The 23346-nt window shown below is 34.8% G+C and overlaps 1 protein-coding gene across 2 annotated transcripts in view; it reads left to right on the forward strand.

Annotated features, from left to right (window-relative positions):
- IDE (insulin degrading enzyme) overlaps positions 1–23346 on the forward strand; it is a 67340-nt gene that overhangs the window by 31283 nt on the left and 12711 nt on the right. The window contains exons 12-19 of one of the 2 annotated variants that reach the window (XM_035897310.1): positions 5627–5729; positions 5936–6058; positions 8386–8468; positions 13584–13728; positions 15860–15970; positions 18016–18136; positions 20425–20516; positions 22725–22836. In XM_035897310.1, coding sequence (XP_035753203.1) covers positions 5627–5729; positions 5936–6058; positions 8386–8468; positions 13584–13728; positions 15860–15970; positions 18016–18136; positions 20425–20516; positions 22725–22836 — 890 coding nt within the window. Of the gene's footprint in view, positions 1–5626; positions 5730–5935; positions 6059–8385; positions 8469–12902; positions 13048–13583; positions 13729–15859; positions 15971–18015; positions 18137–20424; positions 20517–22724; positions 22837–23346 lie in introns of both variants that reach the window. The other variant, XM_035897309.1, reaches the window with a different exon arrangement.

Consider the following 23346-nt stretch of genomic DNA (forward strand, 5'->3'; position numbering starts at 1 on the left):
AACAACTATACATTTGCATCTTACTTCTCTTTATATTCAGACTATTTGTCTTCCCCAAAAGTATAACTTAAAAAAGAGACCCAAAACATCAAACAAAATTTAAGATTCATAAGTATCGCGTTGCTTTTTCCTGCTTCTCTAAATGATACATTTTTTTCAGTGTAGACTCAAAAGTTATAGTTGTGCTTTTATGTGGCTTCTGTGATAATATTGCAAGCTGATTTTTCTCAGATGTAGCAGTCCTTTCAATTTTAGTGGGAATTAAATGTTTTTATTCAAGGCATCAGGTGTTTCAAGATCTGTGCTAATTTGACTTTCCTATTTTCATGTGATTGAAACAAAATGTTAACTTGTATATAGTACTATAGTCCTTTTAGACACATTCGGAGCACTTATCTTTTGAAATTAAAAGTAGAATGAAATGAACTAGGAATTTTTTCATGTTCTGCTTAAATAAGATACTTCAAAGTACAGTAAAATACAACAAGGAATATAATTTTATAGTTTCTTTTATTTTAAATTGCTGGCAAGATAAAATATCTGGGGGGGAAAAAAACCTTAGTTAAATATTATGAAAAGTGATTTCACGTTATGTTACAAAGATTCAAGAAAGCCACTGTGGATTTGCATTTTTACTGGGCTCTCTTGGAAGAATGAGTTGAGATTATAGATGCTAATAAAAGGGTCCCCTTGTGGTTTACTTTTTTTACTAAATCTATATGCATGTAGTAAACTACCAATCTAGTAGCTCATTTCCTTCTTTTGTCTCTGCTTGAGCAAATTGTATATACTGATAAAAAATGTGGACGTGTGCTTTTGAATATCTATATGTGTTCTGGTTATCTGCCAGATATCTGGTTACTGATATTTATGCTCATGTTTACCTTTCTATTCTCCCTTTTTATGAAAGAATTAGCACATGCCACAACATCCTAACTTTGCCTGTTGGGTTTTTTTCCCCTGGTTTTGTTTTGTTTCTTCTTATGCCTTGCATAAATTGTGTCTTGCAATGGTTTAGTTTCCATTGATTTGAATTTCCTTTGTATCATGGTTTTATTTATAATTTCCTTTTCATAAACCTACTGGAATTCACCTGCACTAAGGACTTTTCTTGGCATATCTATATTGAGTAGCTGCATTCACAGTTAGAGACGACTGTTCAATGTCTTTTAAAAAAGTTTAGGTTTTCAGCTGTTATTTTCTTCATGAACTGTGGTTTTTAAAAAGTATGGAAAAATATCCATACTCGCAGATGGTAGCAAGTATCCATATGTGCTTCTATTTGACTGAACCATAACAGGAAGTTTTCATATTCTCCTCCCCCCTCCCACCCCCGCCACTACTTGTTGCATTTAGTGGCTTAATTTCCCTAAGAGAGAAACCTTTTTAAGATGTAAGTATCGTTTTCACTTGTTCAAGCTGCATTGGGTTTTGCCAGCCATCTGTGAAGATAGGGGAATAGACTTGGCGTGTGTTGCAGTCTTAGCTGGAAAATGTAATTTTCCCATCATTTCCAATACAATTTTTCCCCTCATCATCTGCAGAATAAATGCTGTTATTAAAATTTAAGAAGCTAGTGACTCATCAGATTAAGCAACTAAAGAACATTTTCCCCTGGATGGTAAATGGACTTTTTTCGTCTCTTGATTTGCGAAGTGCAGCACTAGTACTATCCTAGAGGGAAGAAAAATAAAATGAATGCCAAAAATGTTAATACAGAAATTTCTAAGGGCTGGAATTTCACAGATACTGAGCAAACAGTTGTTTCGATGTAGTCGGTGATGCTTATCCCTGATGATAAACATGTTACAAATATAGAATGTATGTGTTTGTTCTTTTTTAATTGCATTGTATCTTAGTAAAGATTTTCAAAATCACAATTTGTTCACTTATTCCCACCACCACCACCATTGCGTTTCTAGAGACTTAGTTTTGTTGAACCCTAACAAATAACTCGTGCTTCTGCAGAATGGCAAATTCCAGCAGCATCTCTGGGCATGTAGATCCCCTCTCATTCTGTTTTGTAATCAGATTTGCTTGGAAGTGGCTTTGAATAGCCTATATTGCCTTGCATCAGTTTTACTGATGGTTTTGGGCGAAGTTATAAAGAAATCTAGGCTTTCGCTGTTTTTGTCTCAGTCATGTTATTTTATGAGTTTGAATAAGATACATGTAATTTTTTCCATTGCTTGACAGTATCATCATTTGGAAGCCAAAGTTTAAATTATTTCCTAAAAAAAGCAATTTTTCCATTTTAAGTATAAATACTTTTTTTTTGCAACAAATTTGCTTTGAAATGTCTGTTACTAATAGCACAAATACCATGGTCTCAAAATCTGTTACTTTTTCACCCTTAGGTGCTTGAGTTTTGTTATGTAAATCTGGAATATAATAGTTGATAATATATCCTGGAAGTACATTTGCTTTAAAGCATGCATTCTCTTCCCAAGGAACACTATTCTGTGGAGCTGTCACTTGTTAGCATCATCATAGGTTTCAGGAGAGTAAAAAACTTGATGGTATCTAGCAAATATATATCACATTATAGAAATTGTGCTTGGATTTGAACATTGACCGTAACTGAGGACTCCAACAGTTTGCATGTACAAGAATGTACATGTATAGAAGTAAATTGCATTTATAGTTTCAGCTGCGTTCTATGTTCATGAATGGCTTGGAAGCCTAATTGCACTGGTTGAGTTTAGATACGTTATAAACAGGTCCTATCAAAGGTTGCCTGATGCCTGTCTTGCTTTTCCAGTACATTTCAACTCTGTGTTAAGCCATATGGGTGTTCATAATGCTATACAGCACAACACAGAAATTACATAATTGGTAACTTTTAAGATGCATCATGACACGTTTAGGTAACTGCATAGCACTGTATTTCTACCTGTGTTGCTTCTTTTCCCCTCTTTTTTGCCTGTCCTGGTGTTCATTGCTGTTGGTGCTTGTATCTTGGCTTAGGCTGTAAGTGTCAGCAGATGAAATGCCTTTTGGTTTGCTTCATGTGGGTGTGGGTATGTTTCTGAGAGCTCAAAGTGTAAAGTAATCGTTCCAGTAGTGATTTGGGGTATAGGGAGGGCAGGAGGATCCCTTGAAGCACAACTGCTGGAAGAATTGCAATGCTGATTTCCACGATGTCATTTTCTGTATGTTGAGCAGACAGAATTATTTTTAGCTCTTTAATTTTAGTATGTTCCTACAGGAAATGTTTGGGTGCTTGGATTGTCACTGCTGCTTGAGCATCGGTACGTTGGTGAAGGGTAGAAGGAGGGAATGTCAAATAACAGACATCTGTGTATTATAGTATAAACCACCTTTGTCTTGCTGCTCAGACTGCATGATTATTAGAATTTTATCAGGATAATATTTTAGCTTAAGACTTTTTTTATTTTTTTATTTTTTATTTGATGGATGGAAAGGCCTGGTAGGTTGCTCTGAAAATTCTAATAGACCTTATGGTTTTTATAGTCTCTTAGCAACTTCATCTGTACATGATAGAGCTTTTGCTCACCAGCTGTCCAAGTTAAAATGCAAAACAATAGAATATGGCTCATTTTAATGTAAACAACAATCTCTCTGATAGATTTCACCTTTTTGACCAAGCTAGTGTCTGCTGTGTTACAAGAACAAATATTCTTTAGGATTAAAATGCTTAGTTATTTTCTGAATATTTATTTAGTATTGTTCCTTTTGTGTAAAAAAATAGATGTAACATGCAAACCATGTTTCAGATATGAAACCATGTTATGTGAATCCACAATAAAAGTTAACCATTTCTATTGCCATTTGCAATGTGAGATGAAATAATGTATCTCTTAAAGATCAATATTCTCATTCTGGTTTGGATATTGCAGAACTTTTGCAGAGGAGCAGGAGTTGTTTTGTGTGTGTGTACATGTTCGTGCTAAACATGTGGTTCTTTCAGAGGTAGGGAGTAAAAATTTCTCCCTTCCTCAACCCAGAGGAAATCTGCATCCCTGAAATGTGAGATTTGATTGCCCCTCTTCAGTGTGTAAGATATAAAATATTGTCTCAAAATTAGACAGTGTGTGGTGCTTCAATTTTTGGATCTATTGCTAGAGCATGTATCTTTACATGTAGACTCTATGTACTTGTCGTTTATTTAAATGCATCTAATGCTAGCTATTTACTCCACTCTTCTTCTGCTGCTCAAACTGCAATGCACAGATATAATTATTAATGATTTAAAAATCTTCATAACAGGGGAATCTAGAACTAAATGCAGCAGAACCTTGTTTTCTTCAACTTTCTTGGATCATTTAGTCATTTCTGTGTGAACATTAGATGAAAAAGGAGGGATGAGGACATAGGCTTTTACAATATTAATAGTCCACATACTTAAACTTTTCAATGTATTGCAAAATTTATCCCAAGGATATTCTCCAGTAACATAGTTGTAAAGTGAAATACTATAGTTTGAGGCACATCCATATGCCTGTTTTGATTTACACCCCACTTTGCTGTGCACGTTAGAAATACACAACAGAATGTTCCTGGCCTGAAGATACTGTCATTAAAAAAAGAACATGATGCATATATTTTGATGGTTTAATGTGTATTTTAGCCATCTGCACAAGACTTGACAAAGTTTGTTACGGTGATACTCAGCATCTAGGGATTGTTAAATATATGTAGGAGGTAATTGTACTACCTTCTTTGACCATTTCAGAATGTCTATTTGCTCTTAAAGCTAGCTAATTATTTCCATTGAATACTCTCTTGTATTGTAGGCTGTTAAAAATAATTAAAGGAGTTTTCTTGATACCTATTATGAAAAAGTACTGATAGGTTTGTAATTTACTTTATTTTGGATTTGTATTGTTTAGTTCAAGGAGCGTCTGGACAACGCTCTTAGTAATGTGGGTTAGTTGTAGGTAGTCCTGCGAGGAGGAGGGAGTTGAATTTGATGATCCTTATGGGTTCCTTCCAACTTGAGATATTATATCATTTTATGATTTAGGTTTCTAATTGAGTGTAAATCTGTTGTATTGACTGTAAAATACACTAATCTTCCTGGTTTTCTTCCCTTCCCCTCAAAAAAAAACCAAAACAAAGCAAAAAAGCAAGGGGGAGACAGGTATCAATCGGAAATGAGAATATGAGCATGATACAAAATGAAGAAACTCTCTTATTATCAGATTATGAATGGGAGAGTGAAATGGCAGTGATCTAAAACGCCAGGTCTGGAATAAAATTTCTATAGTCAGTATTTTCCCGTAACTGAGTGTTGATGTAGGTGGTATGAAAAAATATAGTTCCTTCATAAATTTTGTAGATGATCTCAAGGACAGCTCTCTGTTTTCTGGAACAAGGACAGAGTCTAAACAATAGAAATTGCATGCGACAATAATTGTGCGTAACTCTAGGTTATAAAACTCCAGAAAAACAGGAAAACTAAATGATGCTGATAACCTGTTTTCATCCTTAAACTGAGCATGTAGTTAAGTTTGCGTATATTTGCTATCTCTGTAATTGTCCAGGAACCATTTCCAGAAATAAATGCATTTTAGTGATGGAACAGAAACAGTGCTCTGCATAACTTCTCACCATCTTTTCTCAGACACATGCATGCCAAAGTGCTTTGTCTCTTTGTTTTCAGAGTTGCAATAGTTTCCAAGTCTTTTGAAGGAAAAACTGATCGAACAGAAGACTGGTATGGAACACAGTACAAGCAAGAAGCAATTTCTGATGAAGTTATTAAGGCACGTTAAAACTTCAAATATATTCTAATACCTGCAAGTGAAAGACAGTGGTAAATTCTTTGTCTAATTTTCCATTTAGTTGAAGGGAGAACTTAAATCTGCTGCTTCACATAGCGTGAAAACTGTACAATGAATCTGTTAATGTTATGAGAAGTAAGGATCTTATGAAATTCTACTTAGCCTCATTGTTTCTCCTGTTTATCTAGAAATGGCAAAATGCTGACCTGAATGGGAAATTCAAGCTTCCAATGAAGAATGAGTTCATTCCTACTAACTTTGAGATTTTGCCATTGGAAAAAGATGCGACCCAGTACCCTGCCCTCGTCAAGGTAAGCACTCTGTATTTGTTCTGTTTGCTAGCTAACCTTCTGGGAAGTTAGCAGTTAATTCCTATGTGTCTTGAGAATACAGATCATGTGATATTCCAAAGCATAATAAACAAAAAAAATTACAAAACTTAAAGATATTGCTAGAAAGACAGTAGAAAATTCATTCTTACTAAACTTTGGATTATAACTATTTGGGTTCCTATGAAAATAGGAAAAACAGTTTGAACTCTCTTTACCTTTTTGAAAGTGAATTAACAATTGATAGAAGTAGTGTTAGAGCTGTTTATTCAGCAGAAGGTTTATTGCCACTCTTAACATTTTTTTGAGCAGTGTTCAGTAAGTTCAGGGTGTAGACAAGGCTATTCTTTTGTAACTGTGTATGGAAAAAGCTTGTGATTGTATGGAAAAAGGGAGAGAGATGTAAACATGTAAATAAACATCGCTCTCCAGTCTCCTGGAAGCATCATTTAATGATCTCAACAAGTTTAGCAAACCTCAGTCTTTCTGAGTACCTAAAATTTACTAAAAATTACTTCTCACTACTAAAACGTAGTTGTCTGTTCTAATACTCATCTCTGTTAAAGGCTTAGTTGGAGGATAAATAGGACAAGTCTTCTGCAATTACGTGTTGTGCTTCAGCTTGAATAGTCAATTGAGGCATACTTTTTGTACACTAGATTAATGTAAGTCTACTTTAGTGCAAAGGCGTCCTTCAGGAAAACATATTTGTTCTGCACAGGGCATTTTAGATATATACTTGAAGCAGTATTATTAACAGAGGAGGACTTTGTATGTTTATGTTCATCCTGAACTGAAACCCTAAACCTCAGCAGGGACACATGCTACAGCTCTATTAAGTAACACTAATTGGTTTGCTACAGAAACTTGATGGTCCTTCAGTATCTCTGTAGCAACTAGGTAATTGATCCACACAAAAGCTTTGCTTTAAGGCATCATTGCTTTAGAAATGTATTTGCTTTTAGTTTTTCCTTTTCCCTTTAAAATATGTTTTCTGAGTAAAATGGTTTTAATCTTCTGTACTTGATGAAATAGACATTAGCTATTTAGCCTGCATCTCTTTATTTTCTCTCCAGCTGTATGTCTGTGCCATTTTCCTTTTGTGGGCTGTGGCATTTGTCTGGCCCCACAGCAAAACATTGCAAGAACTAAATCAGCAGAGATTAGCTGTACAAAAAAAGCAATTTTTCTGCTGCTTGTCACTAAGTCACCTCTGTTGCAATGGCACATCTTGCCCTGAAAAACCCTCAGGAAAGAGGGCAGTTAAGGATATTGAGGGCCAGATTGTTACTAGTCTTGCAGCTAGCAATCTCCAGCTATTGGATCAGGTCTCCAGTACTACAAACAGGCTCTGCTGTGTTTATCATTCTGTCCCTGATGTAAGATGTATTCTAAACTGCATAATAGCAATTTAACAGAATAAAAATTCTGTTATCTCGGAGAGAAGCTGTAATTTGGCTTTTTTGTATGAGTCGAATATTCTGTAGAGGAAGGTGTGCCATAAGAGACAAGACTTACTACTTTTATGCGAAAAGGAGGAGGAAAATACCATGCCAAATCCCTGAGAAGTAAAGAACATCTGCTCAAAAATATGAGGAAGAGAAGTAATTTTACATTTAAAAGTTCTCTCTTGTGTAGAGCAAATAAAGAAAAGGTGTTGAGGCATAAAAACAAGAGCTGGAACGGAGGGAGAGTATCTATTTCACAGTTCCTGTGGGAGAAAAAAGCAATAGGGGAGGTTATTAAAATTCTTTCCTGTATCAGGAGATTATTCCAAAAAAATCTGGTGACAGATCTTTTAATTAATTTCCAACTAATTTTACTACTTTTTCTAAATGTGTACATTTTTTGTTACCAATGTTACTGTAAACCAACATACAATGCATTAATATATTTTACTAAAAATATTAAATACACAATTACATTCTTAGTCTAAAACATGTAACTATATGGTGCTGTAGTGCTGCATAGTGGCACATCTTTTAATGCCAGTAGTAGCAGGGAATTTTATGAAGCTAATTCCCTATTTTTCTTTGATCACTCGTGCTCTAGAAAAGTAGTTCCCATTTTGAGCATAAGCTCATTCACAATGCTGCAGCCATTTAACTGCTTGTTAAGGTGACATGGTAAGAAGAGAGTCTCAGTAAGTATGGATGGATGTATACACAAACATATATAGGGAGAATATGAATTCAAGGGGACAACACTAAACTGAGATTTGAAGTGGTGAAGAGACTTTTTTTAAAAACAGCATAATATATTACAGTTAAAAGTTAGGTGACTTAACAAAACCTCTTTTCTTGACACAGGACACTGCTATGAGCAAACTATGGTTCAAGCAAGATGACAAGTTTTTTTTGCCAAAAGCTTGTCTCAACTTTGAATTTTTCAGGTATGCAGTGTTAAGTATATCACACAAATTGCTCTCCAAAAGTTTCTTGCTTGTTGGGAATCTGCATTTCTGTGGCAAAAACCTTCTTGCATGTATTGAAGCTTTAAAATGTTTGTCCTTACTTGGGAATATGTAGTGAGATACAGATAGCAGGAAGGCTCAGAGTAGCAAGCAGTTTTGAGGTGCTCCATCTATATTAACAGGAAAAGTTTATCTAAAAATACCTTAAAAATAAATTTTCTTCTATGTTTTATTTGTTATACCTGAAATAGGCCTACCAATAGGACCTACTACATACTGCAATATAGCTCTATAAAAATGTGTGTGTTACTTTTAAATAATGACTAAACGACAACTATTTTAAGATAGTGTTTTCTTTTATAAAATTCTATTCTGTATCAAATGCTATTCTGATAATGAGTTTAGGTTCAAATTCTCATTTAATTTGCATAATGCAAGCCAGTATAAAATTCAAAGTGCTTAAAATTGTGGGATTTTATTTAACTGACATCAACAACTGTTTTTTTTTTAAAAGAACACCATCTATGTTATGAATGTGTGATTCTTCCCTCAGGATGCATGATAAAGTGCTGTAATGTTAATTCTGATCTTTCATTATTTTCATCACAGGAAAATTACCTTTTTGAAGGGAGCATGACAATGATGTACCTTCTTAGTGTTCCTCTCAAGTACTAATTTCTAACTCTTGAATTAAAAAAAATAGTGCTGTCTTTAGATTGCATCTATTTCTGTGCTGGACTATTGGAAGCAAGAATAATTTCAGGAACTCTCCTCCTTTGGCCTATTAAATGATTCAGTGATACTGCTGGAAAGGCTATTATGTGGCTCTGATAGATGCTTATAGATGCACTGTTGAGTCCTTGTTTTGGGTGACCACTTGAAATTTTTCTTGGCAGAATTTTACATAAGAGGGTTTTTTTCAGAGAGTGTCAGATCTTGGTACTTGTGTTGGTATTGGTTGGGAAAAATAGGTTGCCTGGGCATTTCATCTTTTTGCTTTTTGAAACCACAGGGCAAACATTACACCTGTTTTAATTTTGATGTGTCACGAAATGGAAGAGCAAAACGGTAATCTTTTATTCAGCAAATGACAATTGCAATAATTTTCCCTTCTTTGTTCATGCCTGGTGGCTTTCCCTTGTACTGTTTGGCCAAAATCCAAATTAGGATTTTATTGATGGACATGGAATGTGTGTTACACAGTTGTGTTTGTTTTGTTTTGTTTTTTTAAATTGATTCCAAATGAACTATGAGTGATCCAGTCTCTATACCAGTTTCTGAACAATTAAAAGATAATAATTGATTTTATGTAAGCACACAAAGCTATAAGTATGTGCACTTACGCACAAAATCATAGAATCGTAGAATGTTTTGGGTTGGAAGGGATCTTTAAATGTCATCTAGTCCAACCCTCCTGTAATCAGCAGGGACGTCTTCAACTAGATATGTGATGGTGATAGTCTTTCCCAGTTAGATCTGTACTTTCATCTCAGTGAGCCTTTTTACAAAGCCAGGAGTACTTGAGCTTTGATGACTAATGTAATGGAATTATTTGCCTCTTTCCTTCTAGGAATGGTTGCAGGTGGAAAGCTGGCTTTTTTCATAGGGTTGGGGGCGAGAATTCTTTCCTTTTCTTTAAAAATAAGGTGGTAATTGCATATGAATGGATGTGAGGAGATTTTGACAATATTGGATACAGCATCTCCAAAAGAAGTTGTAAACAGGTTTGTCTGGTTTTGACACTTAAGAAAGATTCTTAGTGAATCTCTCTCTCTTTTGAGACTGGTCATGCTGATGGTCATTGGAGGAAATGGTGAAATGTATAGTGTTTATTCATGAGACTTGACAAAATTACCCATAGCTCTTGCGGCAAAGTGAATTGGTGAATAAAGCCATCTTAATGGGTTTTCATAAAAAGTTTTACCCAAAGTTCTAGATCAGAATATGATGCTTATGCTGCCTTTCAGCAGGTTGCAAGAATTTCTTCACACTACAGACTGCTTCATAAGATAGAAATGACTAGGAGGATTTCTTCTGCCTTGCAGCCCTGATCATCACAAAACACTGGGAGAATTCCTGACCCAGATGTTATAGCACCAACTGCTGTGTTAGGTGAATGAAGAGGAGGTTGATGAGGGTGGTTTCTCCCTCAAACATACAAATCCAGTAGGAATAATCTTGAGTATATGAACCTCTTGAAGTCACCTTGTTCCAAAACTGAAAATCCTTACATGGCACAAGCCTTGTGTTAAAGAAACACCACAGTAAAAACCTCTGGCATGGAACTTACCATCCAGCCTAAAGGATGATGATAAGCTTTTGCTTTTGTATGAGTTAGGACTTAAGAGCTCAACAAGTATCCTTTTTTTAAAAGGAAGCAAAATAACAATATAATGTGCTGTTGTTCTGAAAACTTTCTAAAGGTAGTTACAGACTCTGCACTTCAAGTTTCCCAAGCTTTAGGGAAATGGATGTTAAAAATGTAATGCTAATTATTTTTAACTGGATACTTGCTACCTTCCAGTTTAAGAAATATTTCCAGCAACTTGAGTTGCTCATAAGGTAACCCAGGACCAACGCTTCAGTGTTGATTCCAGCAATGTCACTTTCAGCTCTGTTTGAAAGGGGAAAAGACTAGACTTTTAAGATTTTTCAAATACACTAGGAGTGACTGAGTTGTTCTGCTTCATCAAATCTAGTCAAAAAACAGGTAAACTAGAAATAAGCATTTATTTACAAAGTTGTCAGTAATAGAATGCAACTCCCAAACATTGTTATAATAATTGTTTTCTGTTATTTTTCACTTGAGGATTAATGAATTAGTAGTCTTCATTATTTTCAAAACTCCCTGTTGGCCTTTGCTGGCTAAATGAGTATACAGAAGTTGTAACTGATACAGACATAGTAATCACTCAAACTGATTAAGTCTCTAGTATCAAAATGGAAGAAAATATAATGAGCTTGGAGGAAGGTTTATGATAACATAGGACTGACCTACATCTTGCTTTGAATCCAGTCTTAATTAAAAATTTCAATATTAATTGGATTTGCCTCATTGGGCGTATTGAAATTGCTCAGTTTGGGGAAAGTCTCATTGTAGGGAGAAATGCAAATAGCAGAGTCCTCATTATTTTTTTTTTTTTTTTTAATCCTTTTTAACTGTCCTGTTTGCTTAAGTTACACAAGCCCATGCCCAGAATAATTAACCCGGTGATAGTAAAAAAGCATATCTTAGGCTAAAATTTCAGATTATAGTAGGCTCTGCTTCTCTAGTAGGTTGGGTTGGTATTTTTTTAGTATTTTATTTTTTTTAAATCTCTCCCCATCCTTCCTTTCCTTAATGTAAAAGGAAGGAGAAATCAAGGCCTTACTAAAAACTGCTACCTTCTTAAAACATACTGCAAAGGTATTTTTAAAGTTATCAGTGTGTGAGTTGTGGCGGTGATCTTTGTGTACTACATTAATGTTGGTATACACTATGAAGTACCATGGTATATAGGTGTAAACATATATAATAGCGTATCTCTAAATATGACTGTTAGTGACTGCTTAGGGAAAATAAATGCAAATGGCGTGAGTTTGAATTGTAAAACATATCCTGACAGCAAGTTGTTTTACATACTGCTGATTATTTATGTGAAATTGGTAATAATTTACATGCACTTCGAAAGCTTTAGAAATAAATGATCATAGTACAAATAACTTGTTTTGACTTTGCAAAATCTTTAAAACACACAGATATTTAACAATTAGTGCAGTTGAAACATGGCTTGAGTCTTTGAGTTGCATTTCTCTTTTTGAGAAATTTGCGACAGTATTGCATGTGATCAGATGCTTCTAATACAACAGTAGAGCGTGTGTAGTTGTCGCCGTTAAAAAGATAACAAAAAGTTACAGTGGTATGAAAATGGATATGCCAGACTTCTTTCCTAAGCTGAATTTAGCATGTACTGCATATTTTTCATACCACAATCGCTAATCTCTTAATTTTTGTAATAGAAACTACTTAATTTTCTGATAGTGTAGAAGTATTAATTAAGTTATGTTCAGTACATGGGCTTTCATTTCGATCTATTAAATTATGTTGGTTATTCAGGCTGTATATACTTTATTTTACTCCTGGTGAATTCTGACTGTGCAGCAAAGTAAATATAACATGTCTTGATTTAGGACCACAAATAAGAGAATATTTCTGGAATCTTCAATATATTTAGGCATTGCTCAAACTATAAGCAAGCTAAACAATTATTTTCAGGTATGTTCATATTTGGCTTCTAAATAGGAATCCTTCGTAATGGAATCCATCAGCATACTCACAGTAAATATTGTTTCCTTCAGATCAAAATTAAAAGGCCGAAAGAGACTGAGAAATAATTTTAAACTGCATATTTTACTTTCAACATTTTCTTCCAGCCCATTTGCTTACGTGGATCCCTTGCATTGTAACATGGCCTATTTGTACCTTGAACTACTCAAAGACTCCCTCAACGAGTATGCATATGCAGCAGAACTAGCTGGCTTGAACTATGATCTCCAAAATACCATCTATGGGATGTATGTAAGTACCCAAATCAAGGAAGAGCTTAGAGCCTTAAAACTACTTCCACTCATCAACATTTTTATATTGATTTGATGGAAGGACTTTTATTTTAAAAATGGGTCTAAGGCTGTTACTCCTTTTGATCTTGGTTATTAACCATCCTTTCTTTAATTTGAATTTTAAGTTGAATTTTGTTCAAAGTCTTCAACAACCTTTCCATTCATACTAAGCAAATTTTCTTCTTTATTTTTATATCATTCGTGAAATTAATTAGTTGTAAGATTTGTTCCTCCATTTAAAAAGAGAAAAAAAGCAACCCTAATCCAAGCTTACATATTTATTTCAGTTTGTCAGATATATACTAAAAACTTTCTGACTGATGGGGTAAAAAGCCCTCTTTTCATGCTATTAAATAAGTGGTACGCTTCAGCTTTCCTGTTCAAGAATACTGATCATGAGGCTGCATATACATACTCTTCAGTCATGTTTCTTCATCCATTACTTTGTCACTGCTTGAGGTATCAAAGCATTTCTTTTGTTTTTCTTTTTGTTAGTCGCTACATTTATGCTGATCCTCTCCATTGCAACATGACATACCTGTTTATCAGGTTATTGAAGGATGATTTAAAAGAGTATACATATGCAGCACGCCTCTCAGGTTTGAGCTATGGCATTGCATCAGGAATGAATGCAATACTTGTAAGTAAGAAAAAAACGCAGGAGGAAATGAAACAGCTTGGGATTTGTTGAGCTTGGAGAAAACATTTGACTTCTGCATTTCTAAATGAGATGGTTAATGTTTTTTTCCTTGCATATATCTCATGAATTAAAGGCAAAGCAAAACTGTATTTTAATCAGTACTGAGTGACCAGTTTAAGATTGCAGTGTCTTGTGAACATGTGTGCAGTGCAATTGTTGCATTCGAGTTCACATATTTACTTGTTTGCATGGTAATCTTGAAAGTACTACTGCTGGTTTCTATATAAAAAGATTAATTTTTCTGTTGAATGAATCTCAACTTTACAGATTTTTTTGTAATTCTCTAATTCTGCTGTAGTGAGCTGTGGAAATGGATTGTGCATGTGTTCATTAGAATGCAGTGCTGGATATTTATGGCTTTTCCTTAGTGTTTGTTTTTGTTATGTGTTTTATAATCTGTTTTAAAGTGCTGACGGTACTTACTTGATAAATACTGATCTTCTGATAAATGGTTATTTCTTACTTAGCTTCTCCTACAAGATTTATGATAAGAGATTTTAATAGTCTCTCTTGAAGTTCTGTTAAAAGCTTTTCTTAACCATCCTTTTATACCAAAACGTGTCTTGAAATTTCCTGTAGAAGTATTATTTTCAAAAGCATCCTAGTAAGAGAATATGCTTTATATTGTCTTTACATTTTCTGTGTGAAAGTGTGCTGCAATTTCTTTTTTTTTTTTATCCAACGAAAATCTCATTTCCTGTTAGCATTCACTTAACTTACTGCAGACATGGTTATCTATTCTCAGTTTCAAGCTTGCTGATGTTTCCATGGTCAAGAGTTAATTCCTTTTAAAAAAAAAAAAAAAAAAGTGTGCATGTGTTTGTAATTTTTCTTCATTTTTAGTCACAGTTTAGATGTTTAGAGTTATTTTAAATATTTGCTGGATTTCGTAGGGTCTTTATATTATTCTACTGTAAAGGTTCTATTTTCACTTATTAAAATCAGTTTACTTCATTTTGATATCTGGAAACTTTAATATACTTTTCTATATTGTGAGAAGTTTGTAGTCAACAGGTGTAACTGTACAGCGTTGATACTTTAAGCAAGGACAGATGCTACATTGAAACCAGTTACCCATGGTGGTTGTTGAACAGTTTGGGTTCTTATGCTAATTTAGGGTATCAGCCTTTGTCATAAATCCATTTATGATAGCTGTTTCTTCAAATTCATGGTTCAGGTGTGTTTTGGCAACTGTGTAAGAAAAAATTCTTCCTACTGGAAAGCAGGAATTCACCTGTACGTTGGTTTGTGTCCTAAAATTTCGTTTTACCCTTAATGATTAAACTACACAAATCCAATTAAATTCCTATTTCGAGATACCAACGTTTGAAGGTTTTTCCTCCCAAAAGGCCTTCCAATGCCTTTTTTCACTAGACAAACTTTCTGTAGGTTGATGCAACCATTTAGTCATTTTAAGTTTCTATGTTGTTTTTTTAAATGACCCAAGTTTATTTCATGTATACTTCTGAAAAAATGTGTATGATCAGGTCAATATCTCATTACTATTGTGGGCTAACTACTTTGGTGTTTCAGCCCAGCACCACCATCCTCGTTATAAATTGCGCTGCTGGTGACAGTACCTCTTTTCTTGTAGTACTTCTTACTTCTGCTTACATAAAATATTTTTTTTGAGCAACAAGATAAAAAAGAAACAAGGTTAAAAGTAAATTGGAGAGAATATTTAAGAAGGCTGTGAATCTGGATTTTATTACTAAAATAAGAAACCTAGAGTAAAACCATTTCAGTACTCCAAATGTACAGTTTAGTGACTGGACTCGATACTTACAATCATTAGAAATCTGTATTCTGTGTACAGTTTGCTTCCATCAACATGAAATTACATTAATTCTCTGCATTCATAACTCCTGGACAAACACGCAGTATTATATTTACCAGTAAGTTATCTTTTGATGGATGAAGAAATTTTATTTCAGAATGAGTTCATGTTGAATAATGTTGAATTTAGAGTAAGTGTTGAAAAGTGTATTGTTCATTGATTCATACAGGACTTGGTAATTGGTTTATTCTTCTATCTTCCACATTTAAAGCAAATTATGCACTTTTTCCATAGCTTTCTGTAAAAGGTTATAATGACAAGCAACATATCTTGCTCAAGAAGATCATTGAGAAAATGGCTACTTTTGAGATTGATGAAAAACGATTTGAAATTATCAAGGAAGCGGTAAGCTACATGAGAAATTTACGTTTTGGGGTAATTTAAAATCAAATGCTTTGACTTGAAATGAAATCTGTGAAATTCTGCCTCATTGGGAATGCACAAGCTTTTTTCTTCTGTCTTTTTTGTAGCCATGAGTTCCCTGGAGTGTTTGTATTCTATTTTTCGGTTAAAAAAACCAGCCCTGGAGTCTTCTTTCAGTCGGTCTTTCTTAAGATTGATCAAGGGATTGCAACTTTGTTTGATAGGAGAGGAAATCTAAGAATGGGGACAGGGTGGGAAACCTTAACTTTATATACTGTTTCACAATTTGGAAAGGCCTCACTGGGATCTAGCCATAAAAAGAGGGGGAAAATGAATGAAGGGGTAAAGGAAGTGCTGAAAAGATTTGCAACACTGCTTCTCCCCAGATGTGAAGAGGAGCTCTGCTCCAGGGCCAAGATCCTTTGGTGCAAAAATAACCAGCTGGTTAAGTACATGCTGATTTCTGGAAGTCTTAGGTCCTAAATTTAATGACTGATCTATATATATGGAATGTCAGTTAGGTATTTGGGGGATTTTTTAGCTCCTGAAGAAAATTTATGAACAGTGATTACATTTGCTAAGCCAAACAAGATACATAATTGTTCTTCTGGCGCTTTCTTTAGGGCAAGAGAGAGGTAAAACAAAGGAAATGAACAAATTGGGTATTGGCACTCATAGCAATGAGTTGTTGTGGGGGTATAAATGAGTATACAAGGATTAGACTGGTGGTGGGGAACAGACTGGCTTCTGGCTCAGAAAGCTTGCAAATAGTCTGCGGTAGTTGAAAGTGCTAGGGCTGCAGGGAAGAGCTCTCCATGCTTGCTATGGACACTTTAATCCTCTGCTGCTGGTCACTGGCCTAGACAGACACCAGGGCCATCTTTAGTTCATTACTATTTAATAGGAATTTCTATGCAGGTGAGCATCAAACATGAGGTAGATTTATTATAACAGCACTTTATTTTAGGGCTCTGTGTACTTAAGATGCATTAATTGTGTGGAAATTTTTAACTGGATGTGACAAATGTCAAGGTAAAAAAAACCCAACCCACAGGTCTGTGAATGATCTGTTTGGGGTGATTTTTCCTGGGTGATTTTCTTTTAGTTTAAGATGTCTCCGTGATTGTCTTTACAGATTGCTTGAACTCTGTCTATGTATTATGCGTGTTTTGTCATTTTATAGGCTTTTGTTACATAGGCCTTTTGTGCATGTAAAATAAGGACAAAATACAAAAAAGTCAAATCAGATGGGGAGGTTGCAGTTTTTCCCCTCATGTCTACACCTAACAGATTAGGGATATACCAGCTTCTGGCTTCTGTTTGGAACAGGTAGAAGGATGCATCCTCAGTAACTTCATGCTCGCTGTTTCTCGCCCATGTGCCCTAAAATGAGTTACTTTTCTCCTGTACTGGAAATGATCCCAGCGTGCCAAAATCATTAGTTTGTACTTTCCAGTTCCTCTGGTAGAGGGAAAAAAAGATTTTGCTTACTTTGTAAAGGTGCAGTTGGACTAGAAAGGAGTTTCTCTGGAGAAGCTCACGGATTCTTCTCTCATACCTCCTTTGTCCAGGCAAAGAATGCAAAGAATTTCCCAGATGCCTCTGTACTTTTCTAACCATGTCAGCCCAGGGAAGCAACTCGGAGAAAAATGCATTTTCTAATAGCAATATTCCCCCATTCCACCCCCTGACAGTCATCATAGAATGTGTATTTCCTGGGTAGAGCAACTTGATGTAAATATTTATTTAGGTCTGCAATAATTTCATTTCCAGTCATTAATTTAATGGAGAAGTTTGATTTAATGCACATTTCAACTATCCTAAATGGTTACTGCTTAATCCATAGGCTCAGAAGCCCACATTATTACTAAGGTAATACAACACAATTTTTTAACAGGTCTAACAAGCAAGAGAATGTTCTTGACATTTGAAATGTATCTTTTCGATGGTTCAGCAAGTTGAGAGTACAAGGTTAATATTTTATGTTTAGAAACAGAGTTCTATCATTTGAACTTAATTTGTTTTAGTACATGAGATCACTGAACAACTTCAGGGCTGAACAGCCTCACCAGCATGCAATGTATTATCTCCGACTCCTGATGACAGAAGTTGCTTGGACCAAAGATGAATTAAAAGAAGCTCTAGACGGTAATGTTCTGCCAGTTTTAAACTTTTTTATTTTTACTTACGGAAAATGTCTTGTTACTAAACTAATGAACTATTTTGAACTCTGCCATTGTTCAAGTGTGAAGCCCGTGCGGTGCCAGACCTGAGCTGATGCTGGTGGATGTCAGTGCCTCTTGCTTGTCCTCCAGTTTCTAGAAAGTATGGTAGTTCAGACAAAAGGCCTCAGATAGCAAAAACTTGTGGGTAAAAGTTCAGGCAAAACTTGAATGGCTTTGTGGACATGAGCCTGGGTGTGGTGAATCTAATGCTTAACCAACACTGCTAAAGTAATTTGGCTCTTGTTGACATCTTGCAGACGCATTGCAGTGTATCTGCATTGTACTTCCCAATGTGCATACTGTTTTGGTTTTTCCATTATCAGGGAATCCCAGCTTCTGTTTCTGTAGATAATAAAGAACTGTAGATAATAAAGAAAAAAGATGTGATTTCTGTAGATAATAATGATAGTAAAGAATAAAGAAGGTTGTGGTTCCTAACAAAGAGTAAGTGCCCCACTATATTTGGAGGAAGAAGAAATTTCACATTAAGAGATTTAATTGATTTTAGTAATAACTGAAGAACTCTTCCCTATCTGTATCTTAACTGTGTTACAACAAAAGGCTGTTACTGGGACAGTTTGCAAAATATCTTTTAATATCTTCTTGGAATACACCAAGCCATTCTTTCAGGAAGAATATCTGGCTTTTGTATTTGAGGGGGTGGATTCAGAATACGTATCCGTAGTTGTCAAAGATTGACACATACCATACTGTTTGAAGTTGTGATGCTGAAAACTGCTTCATTAAGATAGACTCTATACATGCCCTGAGCCGGCTGCACAGGAGAGTGAGGTTTTTCTACAGCATTGCTCCAGGATAGAAATACAAATGTTTAGTTGTATAGTTTCTTGAATGATTGCAGATATCTCTGAGATTAGCAATGGTGCCAGTGCTGCCTGTGAAGTCAATGACAAAACTAATGCTGATTTTCATGGCAGTGGGTTCAGCTATACGTAGGTCATTCCGTTTTTAATGACTACTGAATTTTGAAAAAATAAGACATTTTCTGTTCTGTGTGTAAGTTGTCTTTATAAGATTAACGCTACTGTATTCAGCATAAGAGTGGCTAAAAATGGAATGCTGGAAAGGAAAGCTGTCTAGTTAGCACTGCTTGAAATCTGCCTGAAATACAGGCAGTTTGTGTGATTATTTTTTTTTCTTTCCCCTCTCACACTCAATGTGACTATGACCTTTTGCACTACTAATAAGCAATTCTAGAGGCAAAACTTAAGATTAGGACTATACAACAATAAAAAGTTGGTTTGGAATCGGGGAAAAATGTGGAAATGAATTTTTTACTGGTGGTCTCTTAAGAGAGGGAAAGACTGATAAGCACAGTATAGGTTTTACTAATACAAATCATAAGCCTGTTAGATATGTATGCATTCACCACTGAATAACTGAGTGACCTCATAATCTTGATTGCGTGTGTCTTTTCAAAGCTTTTGTGAAATACACCAGTATTGTTAGTTTTATTTTTGTTGAGAAAATGACAAAATGAGAAATAATAGATTTGGTGATATACCGTGGGTGTTCTTGTAGTGTCAGGGAATTAAGAATGGAGATGTTGACTTCGGCATGAACACCCCATCCATTCAACTGTCCTTCCTCTCTTATTCCATTGATTCTATATGTTCAAACTGTACTTTGCATTACATATGAAAATTGCTTTGCAAAGACAGGCTAGCATAGAATGCGTGTGTATGTGTACTCTGGGATATATTGCAAAAATATTTTTCTTGTGTATTGTTTGCTATAAAGATACTATCAAAACACCATATTTGAATTGAGGTTCTTTTTTTAGTCTAGATGGTAAACGCACAGTGTGTTTCTTGAGCGTTATAAACTACATGCTGCTTGTTTAGTTAATAACTAAGGCTTTATCTTGGAACACCACCTGAATGATTGCAACTGTTTTCTCTGGAGAATGAATGTTTGTTCAGCATGATTGGAAAGAAGGCTTTTTTTTTTCTTTTCTTCTTGGAATCTGGGTCAGACAGTATGTGAATTTTAAGTGAAACAAACTATATGATGAGTGCTGCTATTTAGACCTGGAAACTTTCCAGTATTGCATTTTTAAGGAGAGAGTCACTTTTTCATGATGATGAGTTTCTCCTCCTCTAAGAAATGTACCATATCTAATGATGAGTTAGGCTGTACTTAATGTAAAAGTGCATTTAATTGATTTAACTGTCTAAATATCTATTCTAGATGTTACTCTTCCCCGCCTCAAGGCCTTTATAGCTCAACTGTTGTCACGGTTACACATCGAAGCTCTTCTCCATGGCAATATAACAAAACAGGTTGGTGTGATACTTTCTGTAATAAACCATTTTATATTTAAAAGCAGCATAAAAAATGGAAGACTAGTTTAATCCTTTCAGATCTTAAAGCAGTTTTGCCAAATGTGATTTCTTAATTTGACTTCATACTTCTTTATCTTTATGGGAGTATTGTAGTGTCATTTTTTCCACTTGAGATTTATTGGGATAAGAGCTGCCCTTGTCTTGCTTTTGGAAATTTAATAAAAAACTTATGAGCTAAATACTCTAAAGTCTATGTTGCATGTCATTACTGTGATGTGATCAAGCTGCATAAGGAACGATGTGCTGCAGATCCTGCTTTTCCATTTAAAAGTTTCAGGCTACCTAGCAAAGATTTAAGAATCCAAGATCCTTCCAAATGCAGTACTTCTGCACAAAGCTAAACAGGGATGGCGGGCTATAAAAAATAAGTGTCCGCTCTCAGTTGTGTCTTTTTGGGAGTAAAAATCGGAAAATGTTTGTTCTGTCTTCCATTAAAATAGTAATGGTTTGTATTTGCATAGGAAATCACCACATATTTGAATATATGTACCAATACAAAATGTAGTACCTTTCTTACACATTTTTGCTTTTTTTTTTTTGTAGGGCTGGTATAGCAGTGTTTCTGTGTTAAACCAGCTCTGTGATACTTCACTAGCAGGAGATGTTATAAACACTGTTAAAGACTGCTGAATGTATGGAGAAGAAAGTTCACTAGTAGGGAGGGGAAAAAATAAAAAGATGAAGGAGCCAATAGCCCTGGATGCACAAAGTTTTCTTTTTCAAGGATGGCTCTAAAATTTTTTTTTTATTTTATACAGTATTTTTTGTGTGGAGAAATGTAAAAAATAGTCTCACTATTTTTCTTCCTTATTTCTTACACATTTGTATGTGAAAGTCAGATCCTTCTGAAATGTAACTGAATGACCAGAATTTTTAGATTTCCATAATGATGCAGTCATAGCAGAGAAATGTATTCTTTAGTCCTACAGCTAGAGAACTGGGAGGGATTCACTGTTATGCCCATAGCTCTGTAATGTTTAGAAATGATGGGCAAACCTCCCTGAAAGATGCGGGTGGGAAAACCCTGTCCTTCAGTGCTCGTGATGTGGTCATCACCGACGAAGCTCAGAAATTTTAACCTGGATCTAAGAATTTTTTCCAACTAAGATGAATCAAACCTTTTGTTACTGAAAAAATTTTTAGTGAATCTGTACTTTTTGAAAAATAGGCCCACCTAAGCTGCTTTAAATTGTTATTTCTTCTTGAATTAATTTCCATTCTGATATTTGCTCTTTAACTGTTCCTCTTATTTATTTGCTGCAAGTGGATGAATAGTAAACTAATCCTGCTCAGAACATCTGTCTGAAGAGTCTTGTTGTAAATATTTTGTTTTAATATGGTAACTTGATTGGAAGAATATCTAGTATTCTTCTCTAACCTTTCAAACTGTGTTTTGTTAGACCTCAAATTTTTTTGTCTTTGATATTTGCACATTTTTGGTAAGATCACTTATGTTGTGAGTTTGTGGCAGTGCAGGCTAAGAGGTTTTGGCTTTCAGCGGAAACTACTTTATAGCGAGTTTCTGTAATTTCCAGTACGCAGGCTACAAGAATGCATAACCTTTAACTGGTAACGTTTTTGAAGTTAAATCCTTGAATGAAACTAAGGATTTTTTAAATATTTTCACTACTTATGATTTTTTTAATTACTATTTTAATCCATCAAATGAAAGAAAGTATCTGGGCAGTGAGTCCTAATACTACCAGCATGTTAATAGAACATATACTTGAACTTAACCATTAATCTGTTCTCTTAAAATTCCATCTGATGAGGTGTCATTTGCTTTGCAAATATATAAGTATCTCATTTTCAAACTTTGAGAGATGAGTATGTCAGTGGTGAAGGAAAAGGAAAAAGCACATTGAACTTTAATTTCAACAGCATTGGGGAGGAGTAGAAGTAGTTAAACATGTAAATAAGGTAAATGTAAAAGAACCCCACAAAACTGTCATCCCCCAAATCCCCGCTTCTACTTAACTTCAACTATATTTTTATTAAATTACAGTATCTCTACTTTCTATTCTTGATTTTTTTCCCCTTTTTTCTTTTCTCTCATGTCACCATCAATAACTGAAAATTCTTACCCTGCTCTTAGATACAGAATAACTAATGATTGCTAAAAATCCTCTTATTTTTCTCTTCCAGGCTGCATTAGGAATTATGCAGATGGTTGAAGACACTCTCATTGAGCATGCTCATACAAAGCCACTCCTTCCCAGTCAGCTAGTGAGATACAGAGAAGTGCAACTTCCTGACAGTAAGTTAAATTATTTATTTACAATTTTTAAATGCACATTAGAGTGAGATCCTGTTTGCTAATGGCATTTTAAAATGAGTATTACTCTGTTGCTAGGAATTTGTTTAAAAATCAGACTTACTTCAAATTATTTTAAACTTTACATTTAAGAATATAATTAGGGTGTGATTTTGTTAATAAAATCATACACTAATATATCATCTTTCTGGTATACTTGAAAATTAATTTTATTTCATTTTTAATTTGTGTATATAAATTGGATTTCTTGGGGGTTAGATCTAGATGGTCTTTAAGGTTCCAAATCAAACCATTCTATGAGTCTGTTATTCTATGATTCAGTCCTAATTCGCTCAGTATGATTATGGAAATAAGAGCCCTGTCCCACTCTCTGCTGCACATAATATACACATTTGAATAAGCACCATTCTTAGAGCACTTTTGATTATCAATTGACCATTCAGTGAAGGATTGTCCTAAAGAACTCTTGCTTTTGAGAAAAGTAAAAGCTCT

Source organism: Egretta garzetta, unplaced genomic scaffold, assembly GCF_000687185.1.
Source record: "Egretta garzetta isolate BGI_Z169 unplaced genomic scaffold, ASM68718v1 scaffold56, whole genome shotgun sequence".
Lineage (NCBI taxonomy): Eukaryota > Metazoa > Chordata > Aves > Pelecaniformes > Ardeidae > Egretta > Egretta garzetta.